Source organism: Larimichthys crocea, chromosome III, assembly GCF_000972845.2.
Source record: "Larimichthys crocea isolate SSNF chromosome III, L_crocea_2.0, whole genome shotgun sequence".
Lineage (NCBI taxonomy): Eukaryota > Metazoa > Chordata > Actinopteri > Sciaenidae > Larimichthys > Larimichthys crocea.
Genome location: NC_040013.1, coordinates 37,452,537 through 37,478,356, shown reverse-complemented (window position 1 = coordinate 37,478,356; position 25,820 = coordinate 37,452,537). Strand labels below are relative to the sequence as shown.

The 25,820-nt window shown below is 37.4% G+C and overlaps 2 protein-coding genes across 4 annotated transcripts; one reads left to right on the top strand and one right to left on the bottom strand.

Annotated features, from left to right (window-relative positions):
• Positions 1-1,700: 1,700 nt before the first annotated feature.
• On the top strand, positions 1,701-11,991 carry cep78 (centrosomal protein 78). Of its 3 annotated transcripts, none has more exons than XM_019269749.2 (16): positions 1,701-1,861; positions 2,978-3,246; positions 3,370-3,545; positions 4,373-4,445; positions 4,537-4,640; positions 4,748-4,922; positions 5,083-5,196; positions 5,444-5,508; positions 5,598-5,700; positions 6,634-6,748; positions 7,026-7,068; positions 7,232-7,381; positions 7,541-7,618; positions 8,046-8,227; positions 10,411-10,579; positions 10,841-11,991. In XM_019269749.2, exons 2-16 carry the CDS (start codon positions 2,985-2,987, stop codon positions 11,294-11,296), a joined length of 2,265 nt encoding a protein of 754 aa, XP_019125294.2. In that variant the 5' UTR covers positions 1,701-1,861; positions 2,978-2,984; the 3' UTR covers positions 11,297-11,991. The 3 variants fall into 3 exon arrangements, with proteins under 3 accessions (XP_019125294.2, XP_019125293.2, XP_019125292.2); XM_019269748.2 differs by having other exon boundaries at positions 5,598-5,706; positions 10,411-10,573; XM_019269747.2 differs by having other exon boundaries at positions 5,598-5,706.
• A 4,802-nt stretch (positions 11,992-16,793) lies between these two features.
• cdo1 (cysteine dioxygenase, type I) lies at positions 16,794-22,307 on the bottom strand. Its single transcript, XM_010733189.3, has 5 exons — positions 22,034-22,307; positions 20,647-20,724; positions 19,743-19,900; positions 18,891-19,060; positions 16,794-17,751 (listed from the first exon to the last, which is right to left on the bottom strand). The coding sequence occupies exons 1-5, from the start codon at positions 22,201-22,203 to the stop codon at positions 17,722-17,724; spliced, it is 606 nt and encodes a 201-aa protein (XP_010731491.1). The 5' UTR covers positions 22,204-22,307; the 3' UTR covers positions 16,794-17,721.
• Positions 22,308-25,820: the final 3,513 nt, after the last annotated feature.

Here is a 25,820-nt window from a genome sequence, read left to right as displayed (position 1 = left end):
TTTTATCAAAAACACTGACTCAGTATCTGGGCCTGTTAGTTTCTACATTCTTTTTAAAGATTAGAGTCTGGTGAATACTGGATTTTGGGAGCTGATATCAATATTGAAGAGTAAAATTTCATTTTCATTTGCATTGATCCCTCAAATTAGTTCTTATCAAACAATTATCAAACACTTATAACAAAGATATATAACGGAGGCAGTATATTTTACAGTTTAACAATATAGACATAAACAAACAGTATGCATCACTGGGATGTTATAACTATGCTATAATATACATTATATATTATAACACAAAAAACGTGAATAAAACACAATTAATAGATCTAATTTAAATAAGCAAATATCAGACACCACATATGCCAATAATATATGTGTGTTAGGCCAACAAATGAATTAATCTGTACTTTCCCAATGAACTGGGGTTGTATATTGCACATAAAATCAATTGTACACCTTCTTGTCATCCATAAATACATTACTGTGAATTTTCAATACAGCATATGCACTATACCAGGGGTCTTCAACCTTTTTCAGCTCAAGGACGCTGTGGATGAGAGACAAACAGAACAGGGACACCTGCATGTAATCATTTTTTTTTATTATTTTAAGCCTGGCCTGTAATAACCTTTTATTTTATTCACCTTTTATTTCACCTTATTAACCTATTTATCAACTTCAACTTCAACTTTATTTATTTATATCGCATACAGAATTGTAGCCCAAAGTGCTTCACAGAGCAGAGTAAAAACAGCATAGAAAATAGACAACAACTAACATTTTTTCAGGTAAAAGAGCAGTTGCATGAAAGACTAGAGATTAGAAGAAGAGTAAAAAGCATAAAACTACAGCAACGAAACAAATAAGAAGAAGAAATTAAAAGAAATTAAGACCTATAGGGTAAAAAGCATAATTTAAGAACAGTTGCAGTAAAAGTAGATGAGACCTGTACGGTGAATAAGCACCAGAGATAAAAGTAACAGTGAGTGATCAGGACATAAAAACTCAGCAGTGAATGGCACCTTAGGTAAAAGCCAGGCTAAAGAGGTATGTCTTAAGTTGTTTTAAAAAAATGTCTACAGGGGTGTAGTCCCTTTAGATCCATAGGCAGGCTGTTCTAGAGATGAGGGCCGCAGTAGCTAAAAGCGGCCTCACCAAACTTCTTTGTGGAGGTTCTGGGGACAACTAGGAGTCCAGATGCCAAGGATCTGAGGGACCTGCTTGGTACATGCCTTTGTAGCATGTCACAAAGGTAGGTCGGTGCCAGGCCATTCAGTGATTTAAAAACCAATAAGAGAATCTTAAAATCAATTCTAAAACTAATGGGTAATCAGTGCAGGGCTTTTAAAATGGGGGTTATAAACCAGTAGGTTTATTAGCCTTTATGTGTTTATGATTGATAAAACGTTCATGCACAATGGATAAATAATATATGAATAGTAAAAGCTTTGGTCAAAAGTAGCTTATTATAATTATTGCATATTGATGCTTGCAGTTTACTCTACATTTTTTAATTCTCAGATTATTTTGGTAAAAATTATTATGCCTTATACCTCTGCGGACCCCCTAAAGGTCACGGACCCCTGGTTGGAGACCCCTGCACTACACAGCACACTCATGACCTATCTGTGATTATCAGGGCATGGCTGTGTGTCTCCGCGCCGGTAGGGGGCAGCAGGTCTCTGAATGGACTCTCACAGCCCGCAGTGAGGAAGAGAAGTGGGCGAGGCCTCACTGGCACAACAGCGCCACTTTTGAGCGGTCCGTCAACAACAACACACCGCAGAAGTTGTCAGACAGTTGTCAAGGAAAACGGAAACAACACTACGACGATAAATCCCTCAGTTATATGTGGAAGGTACATTAAATCCTTTGAGTTTTATTGAAGGTTGTTTAATAGTGCTTTAAATCACAGATTTCCTTCACTAACGACGGTTGCTAGGGGCTTAGCTTGCTAACGGCTTGCTGACACCTACATGGCATCAGACATGGCAGGGCTACACTGTTTGTTTCAGCGTGTCTGGTTTCTAGTCACACTCATCTCTTCAGTCACTTTAAGGTTTTACGAGCTGCTTCAGGTGCTTCACTGTGACTTCACTGTGTTATCTTTCACGGCTGGTTACTGAACAGGTGAGGGGTTGGCTCTGCAGACAAAGCTCTCATGATGTTTCCCCCATTTCCCCTCGTCAACACTGCATATATTCAAAATATATGATCAGAGAAACCTTTGGAAGTGGCAATATACTAATATCTCAGGTCCCAAATTGCTTAAATTTGACCCTGCTCCTGTTTTTGTTTAGTAGAAGAAGTGTTTTGCAGTGTGTTTGCACACTACAGACGCTTAAAGACAGATGTGTCCGATCAAAACTGTTGCACGCTGTTGATTCAATAATAATCGTGTTCATGGTTTTTATATAATAGACCGAAACATTGCAAAGGTGGTACAGGTGACCTTAAAGTACAGCGTGTGACTTTATGCTTTGAAAACAATAGTCAGATGCTCGTATGTATACTGAAACACTTGTTCAGATTTCTTCCTAATGTTCGTCACATGTAAATGATGGGGGTCAATATCTACAGAAAGTCCTCGTTAGTAACCAAAGAGGGAATTTTATACCACAAAAACAATGTGATTTTGGAACCTACCCACTTTAATTGTCTAACTTTTGCACAGAACAAAGACTGGAGAGTTTGTCCTTTGTCTTCCATAGCTTACGTTAAAGGCACAACCTGTGTGGATGTCCATATAGACACTTGACTATTGTTTTAAGACAGACATGAAAATTTTTTAACCCGTCTTAACAGAGCAGAGATCAAATTCGATTTAGGCACCAACTTAATAGATAAAACAAAATAATGTACATACTATTTTTGTTTATTTGCAATTTTACCACATGCACATACCAGAGGAGTTGATACAGTCATTTGAACCTTGAATTATTCTGATTAGTCAGTTTGCTACTTTTGTTCCTAGGTCAAAGATGGTTCAAGACAGCGCTCACATTAGGCAGCGGGGTGCCCAGGACTTCATGGCATACTATGACTTTGCCTGTGCCAGGCAGGAATCGGTCCCTCTCCCCGCTGTTAAGATGAACCTGGACAAAGGGATGTTGGACTTTAATGGTGACAGGGTCAAACTCACAGACTGGCCACCCATTCTCAACTCTATCTGCATCAACAAACATCTGCACCACATTGCAATAAGTAGCACATACCAAGCTAGTCTGGGATCTGGAGACGCGGGTAAGGCAGAATATAAGCTTGGTACTTCAAGTAATACCGGAAAACCTGTTTTTACCCTTACAGAAACTTGAATGACTTGTCAGATTTGCATGTAAACATTAATCATATCACCACCAATTTCAGATAGAAGGTACTATAAGTCTAGCCTCAGGAAGAAGATCCCAGCCATTCGCTCTAAGGACATGACATTTAAGTTGTGCAAGGCCCTCAGAGAGTGTCTGACTGTCTCTCCCAAGCTCAAGACTCTGCAGCTTAATGGACTTCCACTGAGAGAGAGGGACCTCATCACCTTGACCAAGGTAAAAACAAACACAGAGTATAATTAGCATTGTAAACAGTGAAGTTTCAAACTGTTTTAATGTTTTTTTGTTTTATTTTTTGACTTATTTAGAGAAACAGGCACAGAATCAGAAGCTCATTTTTATGTACTATCCACTTTGATCTTTTACTGGAATCAATTTCTGAGCTGTTAGTGTTGAAATGCAGTAAACCTGTTTACTGTAAACTATACTGTCATCTTGGTAGCGTAAACAAAACTCTTGGATGAGTAGGACATAAAACTTGGGTGAAGGTTGATTAAAACAACCTGGTAAAAACTAAACATAGTAATAATAATCTATTTCCAGGGTGTTATGGAATTTTCTATCCTTAGGTTACCTGAGGTCACGTGTAAGCCTTGTGGCAGTATTAATTGTTTGTCTTTGACTAGGTGCCACTATATCTCAACACTGTGGTGGCCAGGGTCGAAGAGACCTGTTGCTGCCTTCATAGTCATAATAGATAGCTTGTTGTTGCCGTTCCAATCTGCGTAAACAGACATCTGTGTCCCCAGACTAGAATATGCTGACAATAACACCTCCAAGAGTAAAGACATTCTCTTTGACTAATTCTGGGGCGTATAGTATTTGGGGTGTGATCTTTGGGTTTAAAGTATATGCACCATCACAAGTTCGTCAGAATGTGAGACCCACTCAAGCACTTCAGATGTACTTTGAGAGTGTCTCTAATTCTCCTTGATCAAGCGTCAATAAATAATACAGCATAAGACATCAGACGCTCCTGAACACTTTCTTCCCTCCTGACCTCACCATTGACCTTTGACTTCAGCAATTTCTCCACAACACAGGGTTTGTCAAAAAGTGTTTCATTGGAAAACCTATCTTTGGCCAACTGTCCAGTCTCTGATGAGGGCTTAGAGGGTATGTATATTCACAGCATTATTTCGTTTCATCGTTCAGAATCTGTATGGCAACATGTTGTCTTCATAAATACCTTTTTCATATATTTCAGTCATTTGCCAAAGTGTAAAGTATTCTACAAGCATCAGGACGGTAGATTTTACAGGCTGCAATCTCACCTGGAGAGGGGCAGAGCACATGGCCAACATCATCAAGGTGCTATATGTCATTTTAAATACTATGTGTAATGGACTCTTTCTACTGAAGTGACGCGGAATTAATCATTAATTGTAAACACAGACTCTTTAAAAATATTTTCTCAGCATCAGGGAATGCAGAGGCATGGTACCGCATGGGCAGAGTCACTGAGGTATCGACACCCGCAGTTTGAGGGAATGGGAGGTCTCCGCCGTGTCACCCTTAACTGTAACACTTTGATTGGGGACCGGGGTGCTGCTGCTCTTGCACACGAACTGGTGGAGGACCTCTGGGTTAAAGGTTAGTTGGTGTGCGGGTTTGAGAGAAATACAATGAGACAAAGAGACAAACCTTTTTGTTTGTTTTCTTTTTTCTTTTCCATTTTTTGCTGTTGCCTTGCTTTTTTGTAGTTTTTGTAATTTTTCTCAACTTTTCTGTTTCCATTTTGTGACTGAAACAGCTGTGGACCTACAGAGGTGCGGTCTGTCCAGTGATGGAGCACGTCGCTTGCTGGAAGCCTTAAAAACTAATTCTACTCTCTGTGTGCTGGACATTCGTAGTAACCCTCTGGTTGGTAAGAAGCAACTTCAACCAAAGTTATACCATAAAGCACTTTTGTATTGTGGGTGTAATAAAGTTTGCAGCCTCTAGGTGCCGCTAGTGTATTGTTAGATTTTTATTTAGCTGTGTCCCAATTATGTAATAATTGTAACCAAATTTCCAAGCTGCATTGTTTTCATACAGGAAAAATGCTATATAATACTATAATTACTTACTGTAATTGTTCAGAAACACGCTGAATGTTTTTCATTTCTTTACAGACAAGGTCCTCATCAAAACTGTAATAGAGAAAGTGCTGATGAATTCTGATGGACAGTCACCAGAGGTAAGATAATGTCATCATTCAACTTTGAATTGAATGTTGGGCACATACATAATTTATGTCTGTTACATTTTCTCTTTGTGTTACTGCAGTACTGCTGGATCAAGCCTGCAGCCACAGAGCCACAAAGAGTTCCGGGCCCAAAGAGGAGAGCACTGCCCGGTACAGTCAGAGGAAAAGCTGCATTCAGGATAGGCATGTGTAATACATTTTATTCTTGTTTCTCACAATGCTACATTAAACATAGACCCCTGTGTGTGATTTCAAACACTTAAGTTTATCATATCACTTGTCTGACCAAACATACTACAAATATTTGTAGTAGTGGCCACACAATCAGCCCATAAAGTAAATATATATTTAATCTTGCAAATCTTTGCAAATGGTTTTGTTCCAGCACTTCATCAGGCTCATAAATTAATTTTGTATTTTAGACTGTAAGTGACTAGAAAGCGTTATTTTTCCAGACTGAAACAGATTTTTAGACTCATTTCAAACTCCCAGTTTGGCATTTAGACAAAGCTAAAGTACTATGTGCAAGTCTCTGTGCAAAGGCACAACATTCGTTGTTGGTTCTCTTTGAGTCCATTTAAGATAGAGTGTCATCTCATGTTCATGTTGTTTCTTTCTGACTTCTTACCTTTTGGCTTTTAAGTGGAGAGCTGGTAAGAACTGATTCTGTCCTCCCTTTGTTAATTAAGACATTGCTACTGATGGATGTAAAAAGAAACCGGGTCCATATATTTTGCCTTCAAGTGCTTCATATGGTTTAGATGTCCTAAATGAAATGTTAAAAATGTACATGTTTAACAACAAGTCTACCTTTTATTTATATAACATAATTCTGTAGATCCTCATCTGACAGCAACACCTTTAAATAGTTTTGGTTTGGATAACCTTGGTAAATATCAGAAGAATAAATTACTATACATATTGCTGCTAATTCATGCTTTAATTAACTCATGTATTCTGGTGGCCATTCTGAGAAATGACTACACATATCATAGAACCAGGATCATTCACTCATCACCAAAAACCTTTGCCTTTGCATCTATGCCCAATTGTCAGCGCTCCCCGTGGCTTAAATCTCTGCATTCAATTTTTTACATGGCTCTCTTTTCTCTCCAGCCACTCGTAAAGGGTCATCTGGAGGGCAGGGCTCAGGTGCTGCTCAGACACAGAAGTCCTATTCACGTTCCTGTTACGTGCCTTGGCGTGCTGCTGCACGAGCTGGACGCCAGAGGTGAGGAGATGTTGGCAAACCAATTTCGATTTAGTTAAAAGAGGACGCTGTATTCCATTTCTACATTTCAGACATCCTATTTATTATTTTAAAACATTGATAGAACAGACACAAAAATTCTATTCACTTTGAAACTGGACACCAAAAAAACACAATCCTATCTGATATAGCCAGAATAGAACATACTGTAAGTTTTATGTAAAACTACACCTCTTACATTTACAGAGTACTCATGTATCTGTGGTGGCAATGACTAATGTTATGTTGGATGTTGCAGAGGTATGCCTCCTGGAGTCCGTGTGATAGATCAGAGCTTTCAGGTTAGTTTTCTTTTGTTTATGTGTATTACTGCAGCATTACCTCAGCCAAGTATGAATTTGATTCATTTCAAACCATTTATGTATTTGTCAGAGATTGTGTTAAAAAAAAGTAATTTGTATTGTATTTCCATACTCATCCCTTGAAATGTATTTTTCTAATAAGGGTGCAGCTACTGTAAAGATTACTGTGGAGTCAGATACAGATGAAGAGGAGGGTGAGGAAGAGGAAGAAGTGGTGGTGGAAGTGGAGCAGAGACCATCTTCTCTTAGACTTCAAGAGAGGATCACTGGACGGCAGTTTGAACATCTGCAGGTTAGTCACATCAGGCTGGTTTCCAAAGTGGAATATATTGGATCTTGAACATATTTGCAGACAAGTCAAAGGGAAAGTTTTAGATTTAATTAGTGTACTTTGAAGTACTCTAAGCCTGTTGTGTGTTCATATGTGTGTGTTCTTATACATGGCCTATAGATGGAGCTAAAAGAGTGTCGTCTGAGGCTGGCAGAAGAGCGCAGAGCCAGACTGAAAGCTGAGTCAAGGCTCATCGAGGTAATGATAATCTCAAGAGTAGTTATTATTTCTTTTTTTTCTCTCTTCTATTTTCCCCTATTGCAGTGTTGTGCAGCAGTCACCAGCTTGAATAAACAGAAGAATGCACTCTGGATGTGAAGTTTGTAGACATTGTCATATCCCTAATTTTAGACATTTTGGCAGTCCCAAATGTATGCTGTGACACAGCAGAATCTTTATTCCAGGCTAACACTATACAGTTTGAGGACAGGAAAGTTCCTTTGATGGGAAGCAAATTGTGCAATGACTCAAAACCAACAGACAGTGATATACTTTTGAAACGTTTGTGTTGCCTACACCATGGTTACCCATTGGTCTTGTAATATGTTCGTATATACTGAAATGAACAAACAAGAGACTGGTTTCAGGTGCCATTTTTTAAATTCTTTTTCTTGTCTTTATTTAGTATGAGCTGGAGAATGCCCGTCTGCGTAACACCAACCTGTCCCTGTCAGAGGCACTTGCAGCCACTGGCTCTGCATCAGCACCACCTGCTATCAGTGCTCTTGAAGATGAAGCAGTACTAGAGAGCATCGAGAGCTCATTTACCAAGTTTCATTCTTTCCTGGATCTCCTTAAGGATGCTGGGTGGGTATTCTCAAAGCTGCTCAGCACAACACTTCTCTTTTGACTATGATGATGCCAGTTTCGTTCTGCGTCCATGTGATTCAAAGAACATCTTTATTTTAAGGATGGAACTTTCATTTTCATTATATGGCTCTAGTCAATCTGGGTTTTTTCACAATTTGTTTAAGCCATATTTCCACACATCCGAATGTCACACCCTGGATCAAACTGAAGCCTTGACCGAAACCATTCAACTGTTAATGTTTCCACTTGTCACTTGTTCCAGTACATAGTTTTGTTTTTAGCATTTCATTTAACACCACAATAACACATATTATTTATTATCACGCAATGTATTTATTTATTTTTTCCAATTAAACAGTAACAAGGCACTAGAGCCCAAAGTGATGCATTTTAAGGTTGCTTATTTACTTAATGCAGAATACTTAAAATCATATGAATTTTTTGCATTAGAGAAATTTTTCATGTTTTTTTTTTTTTAAGTAGATTTTGCAGTTGACTCCCAACAGCTCTCCTTAAACTCCTAATATAAACCCACAGGCAAATGAAGGCAATAAGCTCAGAAAACCCAAGCAAATATAACACCTGTTCTGTATGTATAAAGATGAAGGGATATCCTCTCATGTAACTTAGGGTAAGGTGGCAAGCAAGTTAATTTCTCAATTTACCGGCAATGTGATTTCTCTTTCATTCTGAGATGCTCTTTAAAAACACAGTTCCGTTTGTTTCTCCTGTTGGCACTGGTTTAAAATGTCACTGTAAAATGTCACAGTAGAGGCTCAGCTACCCACAGAGTGTGAGTAAATGAAGTAGCACTGAGTGAAGAGTTTGGCTTTCAGTGCAGTTTAAACCAGCAGAAGTAAAATAATGCAATATAATCATGAAACTGGGATTTTTCCTCAAACTATAATCGTACTATCAAACCATTGCACCCCTAATGGGGACCAAAGTATTCTCTTGTGTAAATGTTTTGTTAATATTTTCACCTTAGTGTGGTGTTTAATTTCTTTTTCGTTCTGAGATGCTATCTTAAAAAATAACCTCTTGTGGCGTAGGAAAGTGTGACAAACAAGTGCATCTCCCAAGACGTAGAGTGACTTACTGTCACTGTGTTTTCTGTTTCATTCTGAGATGCTCTTTAAAAAAACAGTTCTCTCTGTTTTAGTCCTTTTGGCTTTGGAAAGCTGGTAATGAGCCCATTGCAATAGAAAGTTTCCCAGTATTGTGTAAACTAAGCTGGGTCGTACTTAGCTGCCATCTTTGTTCTTTGTTCGGAACAAATAAGTAGAAGATCTTTTGTTAAAATGAATGGATATCATCTCATGTGGATATTAATTAACTCACCTGGGAGTGGTGTTATGGGCTCTCTAAAAAAACAACCTCTTGCGAAGTCGGGTAATGTGACTTACCGTCAATGTGATTTCTGTTTCGTTCTGAGATGCCGGTCACTAACACAGTTCTGTTTGTTTTGGTCCTCTTGGCTTTGAAAAGCCCAGCACAGAGGAGAGTTTCATTCATAGAGGATGAGTTTTACTGTGACGTAACTTTGATTTATTATTTAATTTATTTTTCACCAAAGAGGCAGATCTACCCAGCATCATCCTTAAAGCGATAGTTTGGGTATTTTGAGGTGGGGTTGTATGAGGTACCTATCCATAGTCAGTGTATTTCTTACAGTGGACAGGCATTGCCCCTAGTTTTCGAGAAGCAGACAGGGATCACAGCACAGAACCAAGCTACGCTCTGCTGTGGGCAGTGTCAGCAGAACAACATATAAAAAATGCCCACTTAAAAACACTATACACTAAAACACTATATTAAGAATATTTTCACTGCTTTGCTGGATCTTGAGGGTTCAGCTGTGTTTGAATTTACCTTGTACTCATTTGACAGATTTCTCATGTTAACCTTTTAACCTTTTATCTCCATTTACCCAGTGGAAAGATTGAGACCAAGATCCTTGTAGTCTGCAGCACTTCACTTCCCTCACCAATGTTACCTTGATCTGGTCTTTTATTTACATTTGCTGTGAAAAAGGCAACCTATATGAAAGGTTGCATTTGTTAATATTTACCAATTCAATATCTGAAATTATTTCGAGCTGTACTTTAGTAGTACTTTACATAAATGAAATGCATTTGCCAACTCCTCCTTTTATTGGATTTCATCTCTTATTTTTGTAGCTTAGGTCAGCTCGCTTCAATGGCTGGAATTGACAAGTCAGATTTCCAGCCTCTGGGACGACCTCAGCTCTCCTCTACAATAGGGCCACGTTTGGACGGTGCAGCATCACAGACTAGAGAGCAGTATCAGGATGTTTGGGCAAAGACTGATGCTTTGTCTGTGGTAACGGTATGCAAATGTTTACAATGTAATTATGCCTGTGTGTTATACATGTTACAGTTTTATGTTTGCATGCACTGAAAGAAAAAACATAATTGTTTTTATAAATCGAGTTAAGAAGTTAGATTAATACATCTGCTTTGAAATTTCTTTAATTAATTACTATACCATTATTATCACAGATTCGATTAATGACTTGAAATGGTCCACTTGATGATTTATCGGTTACTCGTCTTTCTTTTTATTAAAAGCTCTAATTTCTGTCTTTAGGGAGGCAGCGTCCTGCCTGCTCCCCCTGGTAGACTGGCAAACACCACCACTCCTCCATCCTCTGTCAGGGAGTTTTTGCGTGAGGACAGGATGCTAGATGTGACCTTCAATCAGGATTCTGGACCTGCAGTAGCCCCTTGTTTAGGTGGAGAGGGTGAACCAGATAAATATTCAATGCCTGTTACCCAGCATGACTCCGGTTCAGAGCACAGTTTCTGTAGCCAGAAATCCTTTGATAAGGTGTACTTTGGCAAAACTTTTCAGACACAACCAAGCCACCCCAACAGCAACAGCAACTCTCACAGAAGCAACGGTTCCTATGGATACAGCTTCAACAACAGCTCTGCTAACAGTCATGCTTCCCATAGCAATGGGTCTCATGGTGAATCGTCCGGAAGATCAAGTGTTAGTGAGCAAGGTAGAGTCAAAGAACAGGAGAAAAGGGGAAGGAAGTGACAGTAGGTTAGTCAGGGTCAGGCTATCCTGGGATGGAGACTCTGGAAAGGATCAGGTCTCTGGAAGTGAAACCAGAGAACGAATCCTTCTAACCAGCTGACCAGAGTTACATAAAAAGCTCTGTCTCTCTGTGTCTGGATTTAAGACCAAAATTCTTTTATCTTCAGTTTTAGCATTAAAAGTCAGTTAAACATATTATTGCATTTAAGGAGAGGTAGAGTGACGTCCTATGAAATTTAAAATTGAGTTACTAATGGAGATGAAGGTGTCAAAAAATGCAATGCAATGTATATTTTTGTATTTACATTTTATCCTGTTTTTGCAAATGCATTTTGCACCGGTGGTCATGTACAGTAAACAGTTTCATTTAGTAAAGTGTGGTAGTAAATATTTGGGTTTCCAACCAAACACCACCTCAATCAAGTCTAAATTTAAATCGACAGATCAAGTTCCTCCTCATGTGTTCCTGTTTCAAGTGAGAACTTCAAAGCCTTTTCACATGAGTGTTAACTAAAGAAAAATGTCTGTTTCTCGTTTACTAATCCTCTTGTTTTGGCTGTTTTACACACAATATTTTTTTTTATTTTTAGAAGTAAGAGCTGAAGAACTGATGTTGCCTTTTGCTGTTGTCTGTGTTAGGATAGACTGCACTGCTCTTAGATTTCTGTTTTTAATAAACAGCAGTTTCAAGTTGTGTTTCTGAGCTCCTTAATTCAAAAAGTTTTCTACTGCCTCTCTAAAGTGAAAAATCTCATCTAAAATGTACCGTCACAGTGCATTATGAACCTGGCATTGCCTCAATTTACCTTTGAAATTCCTGTTTCAATATGCTCTAATATGGCCTGTTTGTGCCATAAACACATGCAATACTGAGACATAATACTGCATATGACGTGTATATATTTACTAATAAAATCAATGTTCTGTCACAAACCCTGACATGAAACTAGTTTCACTGGTTTGTATTTATTCTCAGTGCTGCGTGTGTGCCTTTCTAAACCCCACAGTCTATTCTGTGCACCCTGTCATTGGGAATTGCGCCAGAAAACGTTTTGGAAGGAAACTTGATAACTGGAAACTTTTGTGGAGCACGCGAGCTCCCTTAACACCATCAAAATATGTTTACCACATTTAGTTATTCATGATCTCTTTCAGTGCTCTGTCCTTAGAGACACGTGGGACTAAAGTATGATGTTTGTGCTTTAGAGTAGGACAGAGTGTTCTCTGGGTGTCTGCATGTTTTTCATTACAAAGGAGCACCAAACACCAATAAAGGCCAAAAGTGTAGCTCTCTGAAAAGGTGATAAGGAGTGCATACAGTGTGACATTTCTAACAACTTCTCAGTGTTGCCTAATCTTTTGTGGTTAGCATTTCTTCTATTCATAGTACAAAGATAGTTTTAGATGGAAATGCTGTGATCTGTCACGTGTCTCTTTTGTTTTGCTTCTGTTTATGTAGTGTAAGTACAAGTACTAGAAACACAACATGTTGTGGAAGGTAAAGTATGCATTAAAGAACAAGACTTACTTTAAAAGCAGGAACAGTTTCTCAGCTGTCGTATCTGCACTTGAGTATACGTCAGCTGGGGTTGGACTGTGTTGTCCAGGGACAGTGTGTGACAGCTGTCTGTGATGTTTGGAGGCATGATATGAAAACAATTCCCCCCACTTTCTACACAGTTGCAATGTATAGCTGGTATAACTGGTATGTATAACTTTGAACATGTGAGTTTTGCACAAGGGGGGTTTATGGAAACACTGAGAAGCTCAAGTCATTGATTACTCCTCTTCCTCTTGGTGCGGTGCTCTGCAGTTTTGCAATGCTGGGCATTTACCAAGTATTCTTACTTTCTTACTTGTTCCTTGTTTCCTTTTATTACCCTTTAGTATTTGAAATACTTACTCATAACTCAAATGCTGAAGTATGAGAACATAGTTTATAACAGTATGAATTGAAAAGCTAAAAGGCCCTGAAGGTGCAGAACAAGGGCTTTATCACTATCATGTAATAAAACAATGCACTGTCATGCCACACATTGTTGATAGTGCTAATAGATATGTGCTTTTTGCTGTATGAATGAGTGTTTTACTATCAATGTACTTCGAGGCTGCTTCGATAAGTAAATTATCAAAGCTCCCCCGCTTCTTTCGGTATCATGGAACACAGCACTGGCATATTGTTATCATCACAGGACACATTCCGAGACTCTACTTTGCACTTTCAATCTCAGCACTGCCAGAACAAAGTAAAGGGTTGAAACCGGGAAAATTGCTGTCATGTTTTATGATCTCTACCATAACTGTGGCTGCACCACAGATATGAAGACGACTGCAGCAGTGCTAACAGAAAACACTGTGTTAGTGGTGAAGTGATGTGCTGGCGCAATATGAAAACTGACACACTTCCAAATATTTCAGTGAGACAAAATCAGTGGACCATTGTTGTCACTATAAACCAAGCCTTCTTCCGTCTGGGCCATGAGATATCACCCAAGGTCAACATCTGCACTGAGAAAATTGCATTCTTGCTATTCAAAGTGACTTAAAGTTTGTGAATTCAAACTCCATATGAACAACCAGAAAAATAGCTGTAATTCTATTAAATGTGGCATTACATTTACATATAGTCACAGTATAGAGACTATATATCCAACTCAACTTACAAAAAAGGGATACAATCAAGGCACAGTGCAACAATGACATGTAAGTGCAGCAATAAGTTTGAGGGGCAGGGTAGATTTATCATCTCCAGTTGTTGGTAGTGTTAGGAAATGAGGTACTCTCTGAAGAGCTGGGTCTTCAGGACTTTTTTGAAGATAGAGAGGGATGCCCCTGCTCTGGTAGGGACTGTAATGCGTTCCACCAATGGGGAACAACTGACGAGAAAAGTTTGGATTGGCATGATTGAAAGCAAAAGTTTTAAAGCTAAATCTGGTTACACCCAGTGAAGCCAATTAACAACCACACATAGAAAAAAAGTAATTAAATGCAGTGAAACAGCACAAGGGTGGCAATTTCAAAGCATTAACTACAATCACCATCACTTAAACAAGTACAAATATGCACAATCATGCCTTGGTGAGTTTTCCAAAATTGTTCCGACCCATCAGAGCACCATACTTCAAAATCTGTTGTGTATTTAATCTTCAACATGTCTGTTTTTCTGTGTTTATTGGTGGTACCTATATCTGAAACTGCACTTATAAGTTTGACATCACACTGTGAAATGTGAGATTTAAAAAATAGAGAATATTTTAGGTAACTTTCTATGAAGACCACATCTATAGTGCGTTACGGAGACATTCATAGTTAATTATAAAGCATTCATATTGCTTTATGACTACACTCATAAACAGATGCACAATTATTAACAGTTCTAAAACATTATAAATGTGACTTAGAATGTGTCTTGTGGATGCTCTTGACTAGTTATGAACTAGAGTTTGAATCATGGGGCCTATAATACATTATGCCTATCTATACTATCTATACATAAGATTTAAACATTAAGGTTCCATTCATTTTACACTTACTCTACAATGATATCTTATGATACTGCATGGACTGTTACAGCATACTATGGGTCCTTACTATAGTCGATTGTTCAGATGTGTGCATAGGTGAGTATAGGCAGTTATAATGTAAACCAACCATTAACATGACAATGACACCAAAACTGAGTCAAAATACCTACTTATACTGTGTCAAGTTAACCCAATATTGGATCTATCATATACTGACTACACGCTAAGTCAATCTGTGACTTTTTAATGTGCAGACTGAAGTTATGTTTGAAACGTATAAGTCATATCTATGAAGTTAATATGTTAATATAACACATAAGAAATCATTATGTGTGTTTATGGGTGTAGTCATAAAGCATTATAAAAGGATTATAATTAACCATGAATGGCCCGATAACACAATGACGCAGCTTTTTTTTTTTTTTTTTACATTAGAGGAATTGCTACAATGCATTTTGATATAGAGTGATTACATTCCTCATAAGAGTACTCATAGAGTCACAATTATGTGAAGATGAGGGTCGATAGACACGTATAGACTGAGAAGCTCAATGTCCTTTATGTTATTCACCCAGCCCATGTTCTGACACACTATTGTTTTATTGAAGGATTATCTAGTATCTAGGCTGACCCATGATCGCTCAACTCACTAGTCTAATATTAATTTGTCATAATGTTCTTCTGGATGACCCTCCAACCAATCTGGCACATGGTAATCACGTTCTCTTATAAAACGGGTGATTTGTGGGGGCAGTAAAGAGTTCATTATTGCATAACATTGGCTTAAAGCCATGCTATGGTTGACCTGGTACAGAAAAAAACCTGAGAAAATATTGGCAACTCGTGTCCATGATACACTGTGTGCTTTCAGCACAGCAAATAATGATGTAAGTGATGACGTTTGTTCTTTGACCAAACTATCTATTTGTAAGTGAAAAACAAGATATTAGAGAAACTCATTAAGAAGGGAGATGAGTAAAAGCAGTGAAATCCAGGGTAGTACAGAATTTGCACTTCAAATGCCACACAAATGCATGTGTGCAAATAATTTTGGACAAGAAGATATTACTGTTATCTGCTTGTAGGCGTATGGTTTCAGTTTTACCACGGAGATTTGATGAGCAACCATTTTTACTGACTCTCTTGTCCATGTACAGCTACTTTTCAAATTTATGTAAAAATCCCAGACTACACTGTGCATTTTCACCCTTTTTAATGTATACAAACAGCATAAGAATAGTATAGAAAATTGTAATGGGAGTTGCAAGGAAGCCATAGGTTTATACAACTGACACCCTACAATACAATATAAAGGTATAGATGAATAGGCATTTTACCTTAAATACTGTTACCTACTCTCTTATCTGGTCATTAACTGAACTGACACAGTGGACAAGGTGACGTATCAATATATATAGTGAGTATAGCCATATTCATTATCTGTTAAATGTACAGGAACGTGACGCCTTGCTCGTACGTCTTAAATAATGCCTTATCTTTCGAATTTATTCACTCTTACATATACACTATGACACAATCAACACAGTTGTTTGCTAGCCAAGGTAATGACCAATCAATATGTGCCACAAACCAAAGTACACATGGAGACACATACATTAGTTTGCTTGCCAGGCTGATGCAAGGGCTTATCTGTTAATGTATTGCTGCATTTCTGCAATTACTTTTATGTGACTGTTGATGAACCATTTAGGGTTGATAGCTAACACTGATTAAAAATGAATAAGAGGAACTGAAGCTCATTACTTAACACCTAGAATCCCCCACCAAAAGACATACCGTATACGTATATACCTGTTATTTTGGTGTTTGACACTGAAGCTTTTATACATGTCTACCAAATAGGCTATGTGCATTTTATGTGCTTATTGCATTCAGTATGAGACACAAGGAATGAATTATTGATGTTGCTCATTGATTACAAACACGAAAAATGAAGACAATACAAAATAAAGTTTTCTGAAAGGATAATGGTGTTTAATGGTCTACAGTTATGGACAGATTTCTCTTATTTACTGCATCATAGAAATCTTGCATCAGTTTTACAGTGCTACTGTATGAGAGGTGCTAAGCTGTAAAAACTACACACTATATAAATACAGCTACAATTAAAATATGCCAGAATCCTGAGAAAAAGAAGCTTTGAACTAAACATAATTCTGCTAATAATATAAAATAGTCCCTCCACAAGACTCTCAAAAAGGTTGAGCATGAATACATTTAGGAGTAACATAGTCGCTTTCTGATTTAAACATTCCAGCGGCAACAGAATAACCTGCAAATAAATTACATCCATCGCACTTTTAAAAACAAAACAACTCTAAAGCTTTACATTTCTTTTTCCAAATGGAAATGGAACATCTTTTTAATTAGATTATACAAACAATGTTATATTCCATCACAATTTTCAACAGGTGTTAAGACAATTTTGAGTGGTATAAATCGACAGTACAGCTATAAAAATGCTCCATTGATAACACAACTGTTGATTGAAGAACTGTTTTTCCCTTTTGAATAAAGCTCTATTTTTTGACTATGGGCCATAACTTTACAAAAGTGTGATTACACAGGTCGTGGATAGGCAGGAATGTTGTTATTGGAAAAGGGTCTCCTCAGGCCCAGCAAACAAAAGGTAGATTCAATCCATGTCCAAGCCTATTCATGCATTAGTCCTGTGCTCATCAGTATTTGCAAAGCTCGCAGTGGGCAGCGATAAAGCCATTCTAATTACTGGGTTGTCCTTTTGAACTGGCCAGCTCCTGATTTTGAAACGGGTGCTTAGTCATAGGTCCACATTCCACTTCACCAGTAGTTTCTCTTGAAGAATTTCATAACATTGTCATTTTAACTGTTTGCGTCATCTGGAGCCTCCTCAGGTGCCCTTTAGTTGTTCTCTTGTGAAACTGTGGTCTCCTAAGAAAAGAGTGATGCATGGTGCATGGTAAATGCATAGGTCATCAAACACTGAATTACACAGAGTATTTTTTAGTAAATCTAATCCAAAGCAAAACCAGTAATAAGTATGGTTCCTAACATAGTCTTAAATTGTTCCGACCTAATATAGCCCCTAATTGGTCATTAGTCCAAAAAAACAACCTCAGACCAAAACAATTGCTGAGAGCTGGGGGTGTATTGTGAGTTCAGTTCGTTGTGTACTGACACTTATGTGCGTCTACTATCTTATCTCTTCCGTTTGGTGTTGCAATCTAATGCACTAACTTGTCAGTGTTATGGTCAAGGTATACTTATACAACTTGTAGATTTCAGATAAGGCCCCTATTGTTAACTTAAGCAGACATGGGGCTAATTAATTTTATTATGTGCAGCACATTAAATTAAAGTTTTAGAAAACACATTGTATTTAAAAGTGAAATTGGACTTAATTTTAATCTTCCCACCCTGCAAATAAAAAAATACTGCTCACACATGTTCAACAAATAACAGCTCTCTTGCCTATTAAGCAAATGGAAACACATTTAATGCATATAAAATGGAAACTTTCCACAAAATTCCTGAATCTTTGAGGGGTGCTGCTTTAATTGCCTGTAGGCTGGGCTTAATTAGAGAGGCAAGACGCTATAAAAACTTCCCAGTTCCTGCTCATAAGGTGAGGAAGTCTGTGTGCTCACTTAACTGTTTGTGCCGATCCTGTGTCTGAAAATGACAACATTAATAAGTGTGTAGTTGTGTTTTTGACCAAAATTTGGATTTATATGTATGCAGCTATGCATTTAGATCTTATAGAGTAAATTTATGAATTAAATCAGTTATATTTGACAAGAGAGATTTGAAAAGTCTTCTTTGTTTCTCTGTACAGCTAACATCTATAGTGGCAATACTTTTGGATGTTACTAAGATTAAAAATGTTTTTTGTACTGTGCATATTGTCATAATATCACATATCTGCTCATTTTAATTTCCCACATTCATAGTCTCACCCACCCAACAGCAAAGTTTGGGCTTACAAAGATCAATAAATAAATAATACTGAATCAGAAGAGATTTCTTTTCATTGAAGTAGTATGTATTAAAGACCATAAAAAGTCCCTTACAAATGGAGTCCTCTCTCCGTATTTGCTCCAGAAGGTCATCTTGACATTGTTTCTGTGCCCCGTCCTCTGGTCAAAGGTTTGGCATGTTTGGAAAGGGGGACTGTACAGGTGCAAGCTGACTGCGCCCTCTGTGTGGCTGCCATTTTCCACACGATGCAGGCCAATGGAGTCTAAAAAGTGCACACACAAACAAAAATGATACATTTAGTTAGTATATGCCACTGGACTGCTGTGAAATGAGGTTTATAGACAGTTACTGGCAGTGATGTAATCAACAAGTGAGACCAAACATCACACCAGGGCTCTGTTGGCTTTAGAGAAACACTCAGTCAGCAGAGATTTGGGAAGAGATCTGAATACTATTCATTATAACTTGCTGTTAACTCCTGTGGGACCAATTTGACATTACATAACTGCAGAGGCTGGAAACTTTGGTATTATTATAACCTTTATTTAACCAGATGAAAATACCCATTGAGATCAAGACCTCTTTCATAAGGGTGACCTGGCCAAGAAAGGCAGCAGCGCACGTCATAGTGGTCAAAAACAGACATTACTCTATTATTATTAGTATCACTCTGTGCTGTAATAAAATCACTCACATATAACAGTGTTGTGTATTCATATCAGCATATCTCATTAGGAACAGAACATGTGAAAGGTTTGTCTATTGTACTGAACACAGAGTGATTATTTTCAGTGTTTCATCATATTAAGAACCGGTTTCACAACTTACCCCCCATACACAATAAGCCAGTATTAATAGGACTAAGTGGTGTTAATACTGAAGTGTAATTGGCCAATTTTAATTAAAAATAAAATAAACAATCAGCACACAGTCTGCTTTCTCACCATTTATGTAAGCAACCTTGTTTTCCTGGAGAATTCTCTGTGACTTCTGGACCATATCTCCGTGTGATTTACCATCCGGCCAGTCAAACAGCGTCTCCTTCAGCTGACCCTGCAGCAACTTCATGAAACAATGGGAGTCTGTGTGGTCGTGGATGCTACTGCAAATTGCAAGGATCACACAGAAGCATACAGTGTCAGAATATCCCCAATTTGTGATTCTTGGAACAAAAGCAACATTATGAATCAGTCCTTTAAGGACAGTTAAAAGGTGAGACAGATGTCGTGTTCTTCTTGTTTTCATGAAACTTGAACTGTTCTCTCAGGCTGGCAGATCAGATTCATGTATAATAATACACCAGGCTGTTTTAATGACTAGAAATGGTTAGAACATGCTTCCCAGGAGCAAATAAACGTGTTTTACCACGTAGCTACTGCACTGGCGACGTGGTGAAACATGTATCTTTGCTCCTGTGAAAAACAGCTGTAAGCCAAATAATATGTTATCAGCTGAAGACCTATCATACAGCAGGTTGCAGGACAACTTGATATTATCAAACCCTAACAAACTTAAATGATTGCCTCCTTAGTAATAGACTTCAGGTGTTCAGGGGCCATTTGCTGACTTAGTAGGGTGTATGATTAATATCATTAGAACATTGGACTCTCTTATCTTAATTAACATTGACACAATAGTTGCTAAAGAGTTTCACGTGAATCTGTGACCTACAGTATCTACAGCGAGTGGTAGGCCACATGGCAGCTATAATAAGTTTGAAACTTGCGGGGGTGATCTCTGATGTAAAATCCGAACGATGATTTGTTAATACTGCATTTGGCAGCGATCATATTAAAGTTCATTTTCTCATGTTAATTATTAAATCATCTCCATGCGGGAGCATCTCACCTGCCGTGGCCTTCTCCCCAGCACAGAATCATGAGATTGAATTTCCCATTACCCTCATCGACCAAGTTCCTTGTGTACCTGTCAAAGAGCACAATGTTAAACAAACAGGCAGACAGAGAGTACATTACAGTCTGCATCCTTGCTACTGTAGACTAAAAGGTCTCAAAGGAGCCCACAGGAGGATTTGTGAAGCTTCTATCAGAAATGTTTATGTCAAATAATGAATTCTAATCATGTAGAATCATTTTAGGTCAAACCTAACTAACTATTATGAGCGAAATATTCAAGCAAAATTCTGTTTATTTGATTTAACTATCTTACCAGAATATGAATTTTCATACATATAGATAGTTTTCTTTTGCCAAACAGTAAATCAGTTGACATGGGTCCCATGACATGAGACAAACAACAGAGGGGTCACCAATAATTTAAGTATCATTTTATTAATACCATAGACACTATATTTATTCATACACAGAAAATCACGTGTCATAGTCCTGGCCGCCTGCGTTCTCATGGCTGCACTGCACGTTTTGTGATGCCGTCAGTCTCTAAATATTTTCGAAGCAGCTGCCCCTCCCGGGCTGGCAAACAGACAACACCACACTCATCATCCATCCATGCCAAAATCAGCGGGTGTGTATCTGCTCTCAGTGTTGATTGGATGGCTCAGTCACCCTCCCTCCATTGACCCCTCACAAATCAAAACACTGGGTATGGGAGCTTTAGAAATCTTTTGAATAGCAGAGCATATATTTTGTAATGGGGAGGCCCTACTGCAGAAGTAAACAAGGTGGAGGTCCTGTGTTGTCTCTATTTAATACATTTATAAATATTCTGCATTGATATGTATTATTCAAAGATTTTTTTCTTTCTTTCATTCAAATTAGTTGTGACGAAATCTGCTGTTTCGTGTGGAAACAACAGCTGGTTTTCATTCAAATGCAAGAACGATGCTTTTTTTTAATTAGTTGTATGAATTTTAAAAATGCTTTTAATAGTTCTATCAACTTTATAAATAAACGTATTCCTAAACTGGCTATGTTTTTAATACATATTATATAATAACAACATTTTTAAGAGGAGAAAGAGCAGTCTAGAGCGGTCATCAAATGATGTTTTTTTGTTTTTGTTTTTTTGCAATAAAAAGCAAGAGCGACAGACACAATATGAACAAAAGTTCAAATATGATTATAGAAATAATATTTAAACATAATATTTGGACTATAGTTCAAACAAAAATACGGTATCAGCCAAAGCTACAGAACAAGAGCGCAAAGTGCACCAGCTTAATAAATGAGTAATATCTCATTAGTGAGACTAATTTAAATAAATAATAAGTAATAAGTAATTTAAAAGTGTAAAAATAAAATAAAAAATGTTTTACCTGTATTGGTCAAACTTTGCATATGGCATCCACTCCTGAGGCTTGCTCTCATACGATTCCATTATATTTTGGACCTCCTCAACATTGATGGAGTCATTCTCGAAGACTTTATGCAGGATTTTTATCAGGTCATCCAGAGTTTCTGGCTTCACCACCTCGGTGTGCTCCATCTCTCTGAGTTGTGCTGAAAGTTATTATTCAGATATTTCTCTCCAGTTAAAACAACAGGTTTCTCTCAAACTTTGTGCCGTCGTTTACTTTTTATAGCGCAGCAATTTAGGACGAGCTGGTGTCGGACTGTACCATTATGGTGGAAAAAAGGTGAACGCCCACACCACATAGTCTAATTACAGCCAATTTAGATATGAGTGCAGAGCGCTGCAAATTCAACAGACTCGATCCAGAGAGATTGTAGAACATTTTGTTTTCTAGTTTTCATGTTTGAACCAAATCTATGCATTCATCTCACATATTAAGAACTTGGACTAATCCTCTTTGAGTCCAATTCTACCACGTTGTCAGAAACACAACCTCCCCCTTCCCCTCTCTCTTTCTCACTGTGGCATTTCTCGAACAATAGCTGTGCAGCCTGTTTTTGAGGGCCCTTTCCGAAGTAATCAACACACTTTTAAGGTGTGTACAAACCGCAGACTCACAAACAAGAGGGATGGAAAAAAACGTGCTGTTCTTGCTTTATTCTTAAGCCTTAAATAACTTTATTTTCCTGCATTAAATCAAAAGATTTATGGTGTATGGTAAGACTTTTGCAATGCATGAAAAAATAGGTGCACTTAGTAGTCAACAATACTCTTCTCATACTTATTTTATTAGATATTAGGGATGAAAATGCTAAATTATTAAAATATGTAAATGTTAGAACACACAGGGCAAGAAGAAGTAAATCATTAATACTAAAGCTACTTAATGGCTTACTTAATTCAAGGAAGCAGTAACTTCTGACCTTAGGCATCTTGCAAACCATACAAGATAAACCAATGATCGATCAGCAAATGAAGATGCAGATCTTGTACGTGTGAGCAAAGCATGGTGGAAAACTACTGAAGTAATTTAACCTGAGTTTTGATGGGAAACTATCCAACTAAGTGAAACCAAAAGGCTCGAACAGTGCACTGTTTCCATCTGAAAATTGAAGGTTCACAAAATACTCATTTCAGCCTGAGTCACGCCTTAGATCAGTAGAAAAACAGCACTAGGTGAATGTTTCCACCTGCCTGTGTATGTGTGCATCTGTACGCATTTCTGTGTGTGCAAAAACAACAACTGATATATGATGTAGAGATAGAGTTATGTAGAAAAACATACACAGACGGACAGCCAGACACAAGGAGAGATGCTCCTGTCCAAGTTTTTGATATCATATCAAATCAAATCACATTTTATTTGTATAACCCAAAGTCACAAAGTACATTTGCCTCAGAGGGCTTTACAATCTGTACAGTGAGTGACACCCTCTGTCCTTAGACCCTCGGTTCGAGTGAGGAAAAACTTTCCCACAAAAAAAACTTTTTTACAGGGAAAAAAAGATGGAAGAAACCTCAGGACAGAGGAGGGATCCCTCTCCCAGGACGGACAGACGTGCAATAGATGTCACGTGTACAGGACAAATCAGCACAAACATATTGTACAATTACAATGACTGCTAAAATGACATTGAATTACAAAATATCAAACATCCTCTTGATGTGATGTCTTTGGCACTGTGTGTCAGCCTCCTAACTTGCAGTTAATCGTAAATGTTTTCACATGAATGGAACACATTCCTTCCCAGAAATTCACGGGACCTTTATTTATGTGTGCAGCACATTTCCTTTTAAGAAAAGGTAAAGACTCACTATGAAGAAAAAATGTGAGTGGAAGCCCACACAGTAGTTCAGGTTTTTGTGAGTCACTTAAGGCTTACAGTGTGTTTTTCTTGTATGTTGTTGACCACAGTGGCTCAGAAATAAAGCATATCAAATAGAAAAACAGATGTTATGGTGAGTACTTGCAACTTTGAGGACATTGCCTTGTTCAAGGACAGTTGATATTGGAGGAATTGGAGATATAAAAGGTCTGAATAGGAACACCACACTTTTCCCCACATTTTTCAGACATGGATGAGGGAAAAAAGGGCTCTAACCACATCTGAGCCAGATATTCCAACAGAAAAATTCTACATTTTTTCACAGTTGGAAATGTGTGTTTGTCAGGAAAATCCTCTTTGTCAGAGGAATAACATTCAGCTCCTTCCTTCATGTTCACTGGCACCCTGAAGGGTGGAGAATGTTCTGTGCATCAGATGTTGTGGCAAGTTTTCCTCTGTGCCACATCATCAATACCAGATATACTGTTGCTCCACCTTGTGGCTAAAACTTTTATTTTATTTTTGATTTTATTCAGCTAGTAGCTGATATGTGGGCTGTACTTAAACTGATGCTCTTTTAGGACAGTCATTAATATCTATTTGCATAATGGAAAATAACATTTACTAGTTTGTTGGATTAGGATATGTTTTCCAACAGATTATGAAACATTCAATGTACCATATTTGTGGCTGGAAAACATACTGATAGATTACTTTTGAATAATTAATAAATATAAAGGAACTGATGAAGTACAGAAAAACTAAATCTCAGAGGGTAATGAGTAAATTATTCAGTCTCAAACTTTATTTGAATGTTTAAAACTTATTTGTCTTTTGGGGGAGTGTCATATCCATAAATTAAAGAACAACATCGAGTGTTCCCAACTTTGTTTTTTCTTAATATATTATTATTATTTATTTGTTATTATTAATTATTATTATTATTATTATATAATATGAATATTATATAATGACATATTATACTGCATATATGTATTATTAAGTACTATTCCAGAGCCAGTTTGTGTTTATTGTAGACACAAAGTAGACTCTTGTCTGTTTTTTCTCCTATTCTTCAAGATTTGAAGATTATTGTTATTATTGTTATAATTATTATTACTAACGTTAGTAAAAGGTAAAAAAACCAACAACAAAAAACCAACAAAAAACAAAACAAGTTTCCCCTTAAAATTAGATAGATAATCAAATTTAATTTTGTAGGATAAATAATACTGACACGATGACAATAATAACAATATATATATATATAAACTCTTGGTTGAAGCACAAAAAATTGAGATATAGTGGTACATATATAAATGCAGGGTTATCTTCATATGGTGCTGTTGATCAGTAGCACAATGTAATATAATGTGTTTCTTCAAGTAGTACTGTATATATTCTACAACGTTCTTTACAAATACATTTCTGCACACAAAACAAACACTGTAAAGGTGTTACAGTCCTAGACCAAATTAATTACAAATGAGCTTCACCTCAACCAACAGTAAATTTATGTTTTTACATTAAAGGTCCAGTTTGTAGGATTTAGTTACATGTAGTGGTGTAATTGCTGCATTGCAATTTCCTCACATCACCCTAACCTACATAGTGTCACGGAGAAACAACACTTGAAAGGTCGGTATTTAGTTTGTCTGTTCTGGGCTACTGTAGAAACATGGTGTTTCAACATGGCAGCCTCATAGGTCAGTGGACCTACTACCACTGTAGATGTAGAATGATCATTTTTAAGTGAGAAAAACAAAAAGATTCTTATTTTCAGATGATTATACATGCATGAAAACATATCTTACACACTGGATCTTTAACTCTCAAAAGTCACTGATCACGCCAATGTGATCAGATCTTTTTTTTTCACTATTGAGGAACCATCAATATTGCAAATGTAACATAGCTGCACCT

Coding starts and splice junctions, on each gene's coding strand:
- cep78 (XM_019269747.2), top strand. CDS start 2,985: ATGGTTCAAGACAGCGCTCACATTAGGCAGCGGGGTGCCCAGGACTTC. Junction 5,509..5,597: donor CTGATGGACAGTCACCAGAG/GTAAGATAATGT, acceptor GTGTTACTGCAG/TACTGCTGGATCAAGCCTGC. Junction 6,749..7,025: donor GCACGAGCTGGACGCCAGAG/GTGAGGAGATGT, acceptor TGGATGTTGCAG/AGGTATGCCTCCTGGAGTCC.
- cdo1 (XM_010733189.3), bottom strand. CDS start 22,203: ATGGAGCACACCGAGGTGGTGAAGCCAGAAACTCTGGATGACCTGATA. Junction 19,901..20,646: donor TGGGGAGAAGGCCACGGCAG/GTGAGATGCTCC, acceptor TGCAATTTGCAG/TAGCATCCACGACCACACAG. Junction 17,752..18,890: donor ACGGAGAGAGGACTCCATTT/GTAAGGGACTTT, acceptor CTCTTTTCTTAG/GAGACCACAGTTTCACAAGA.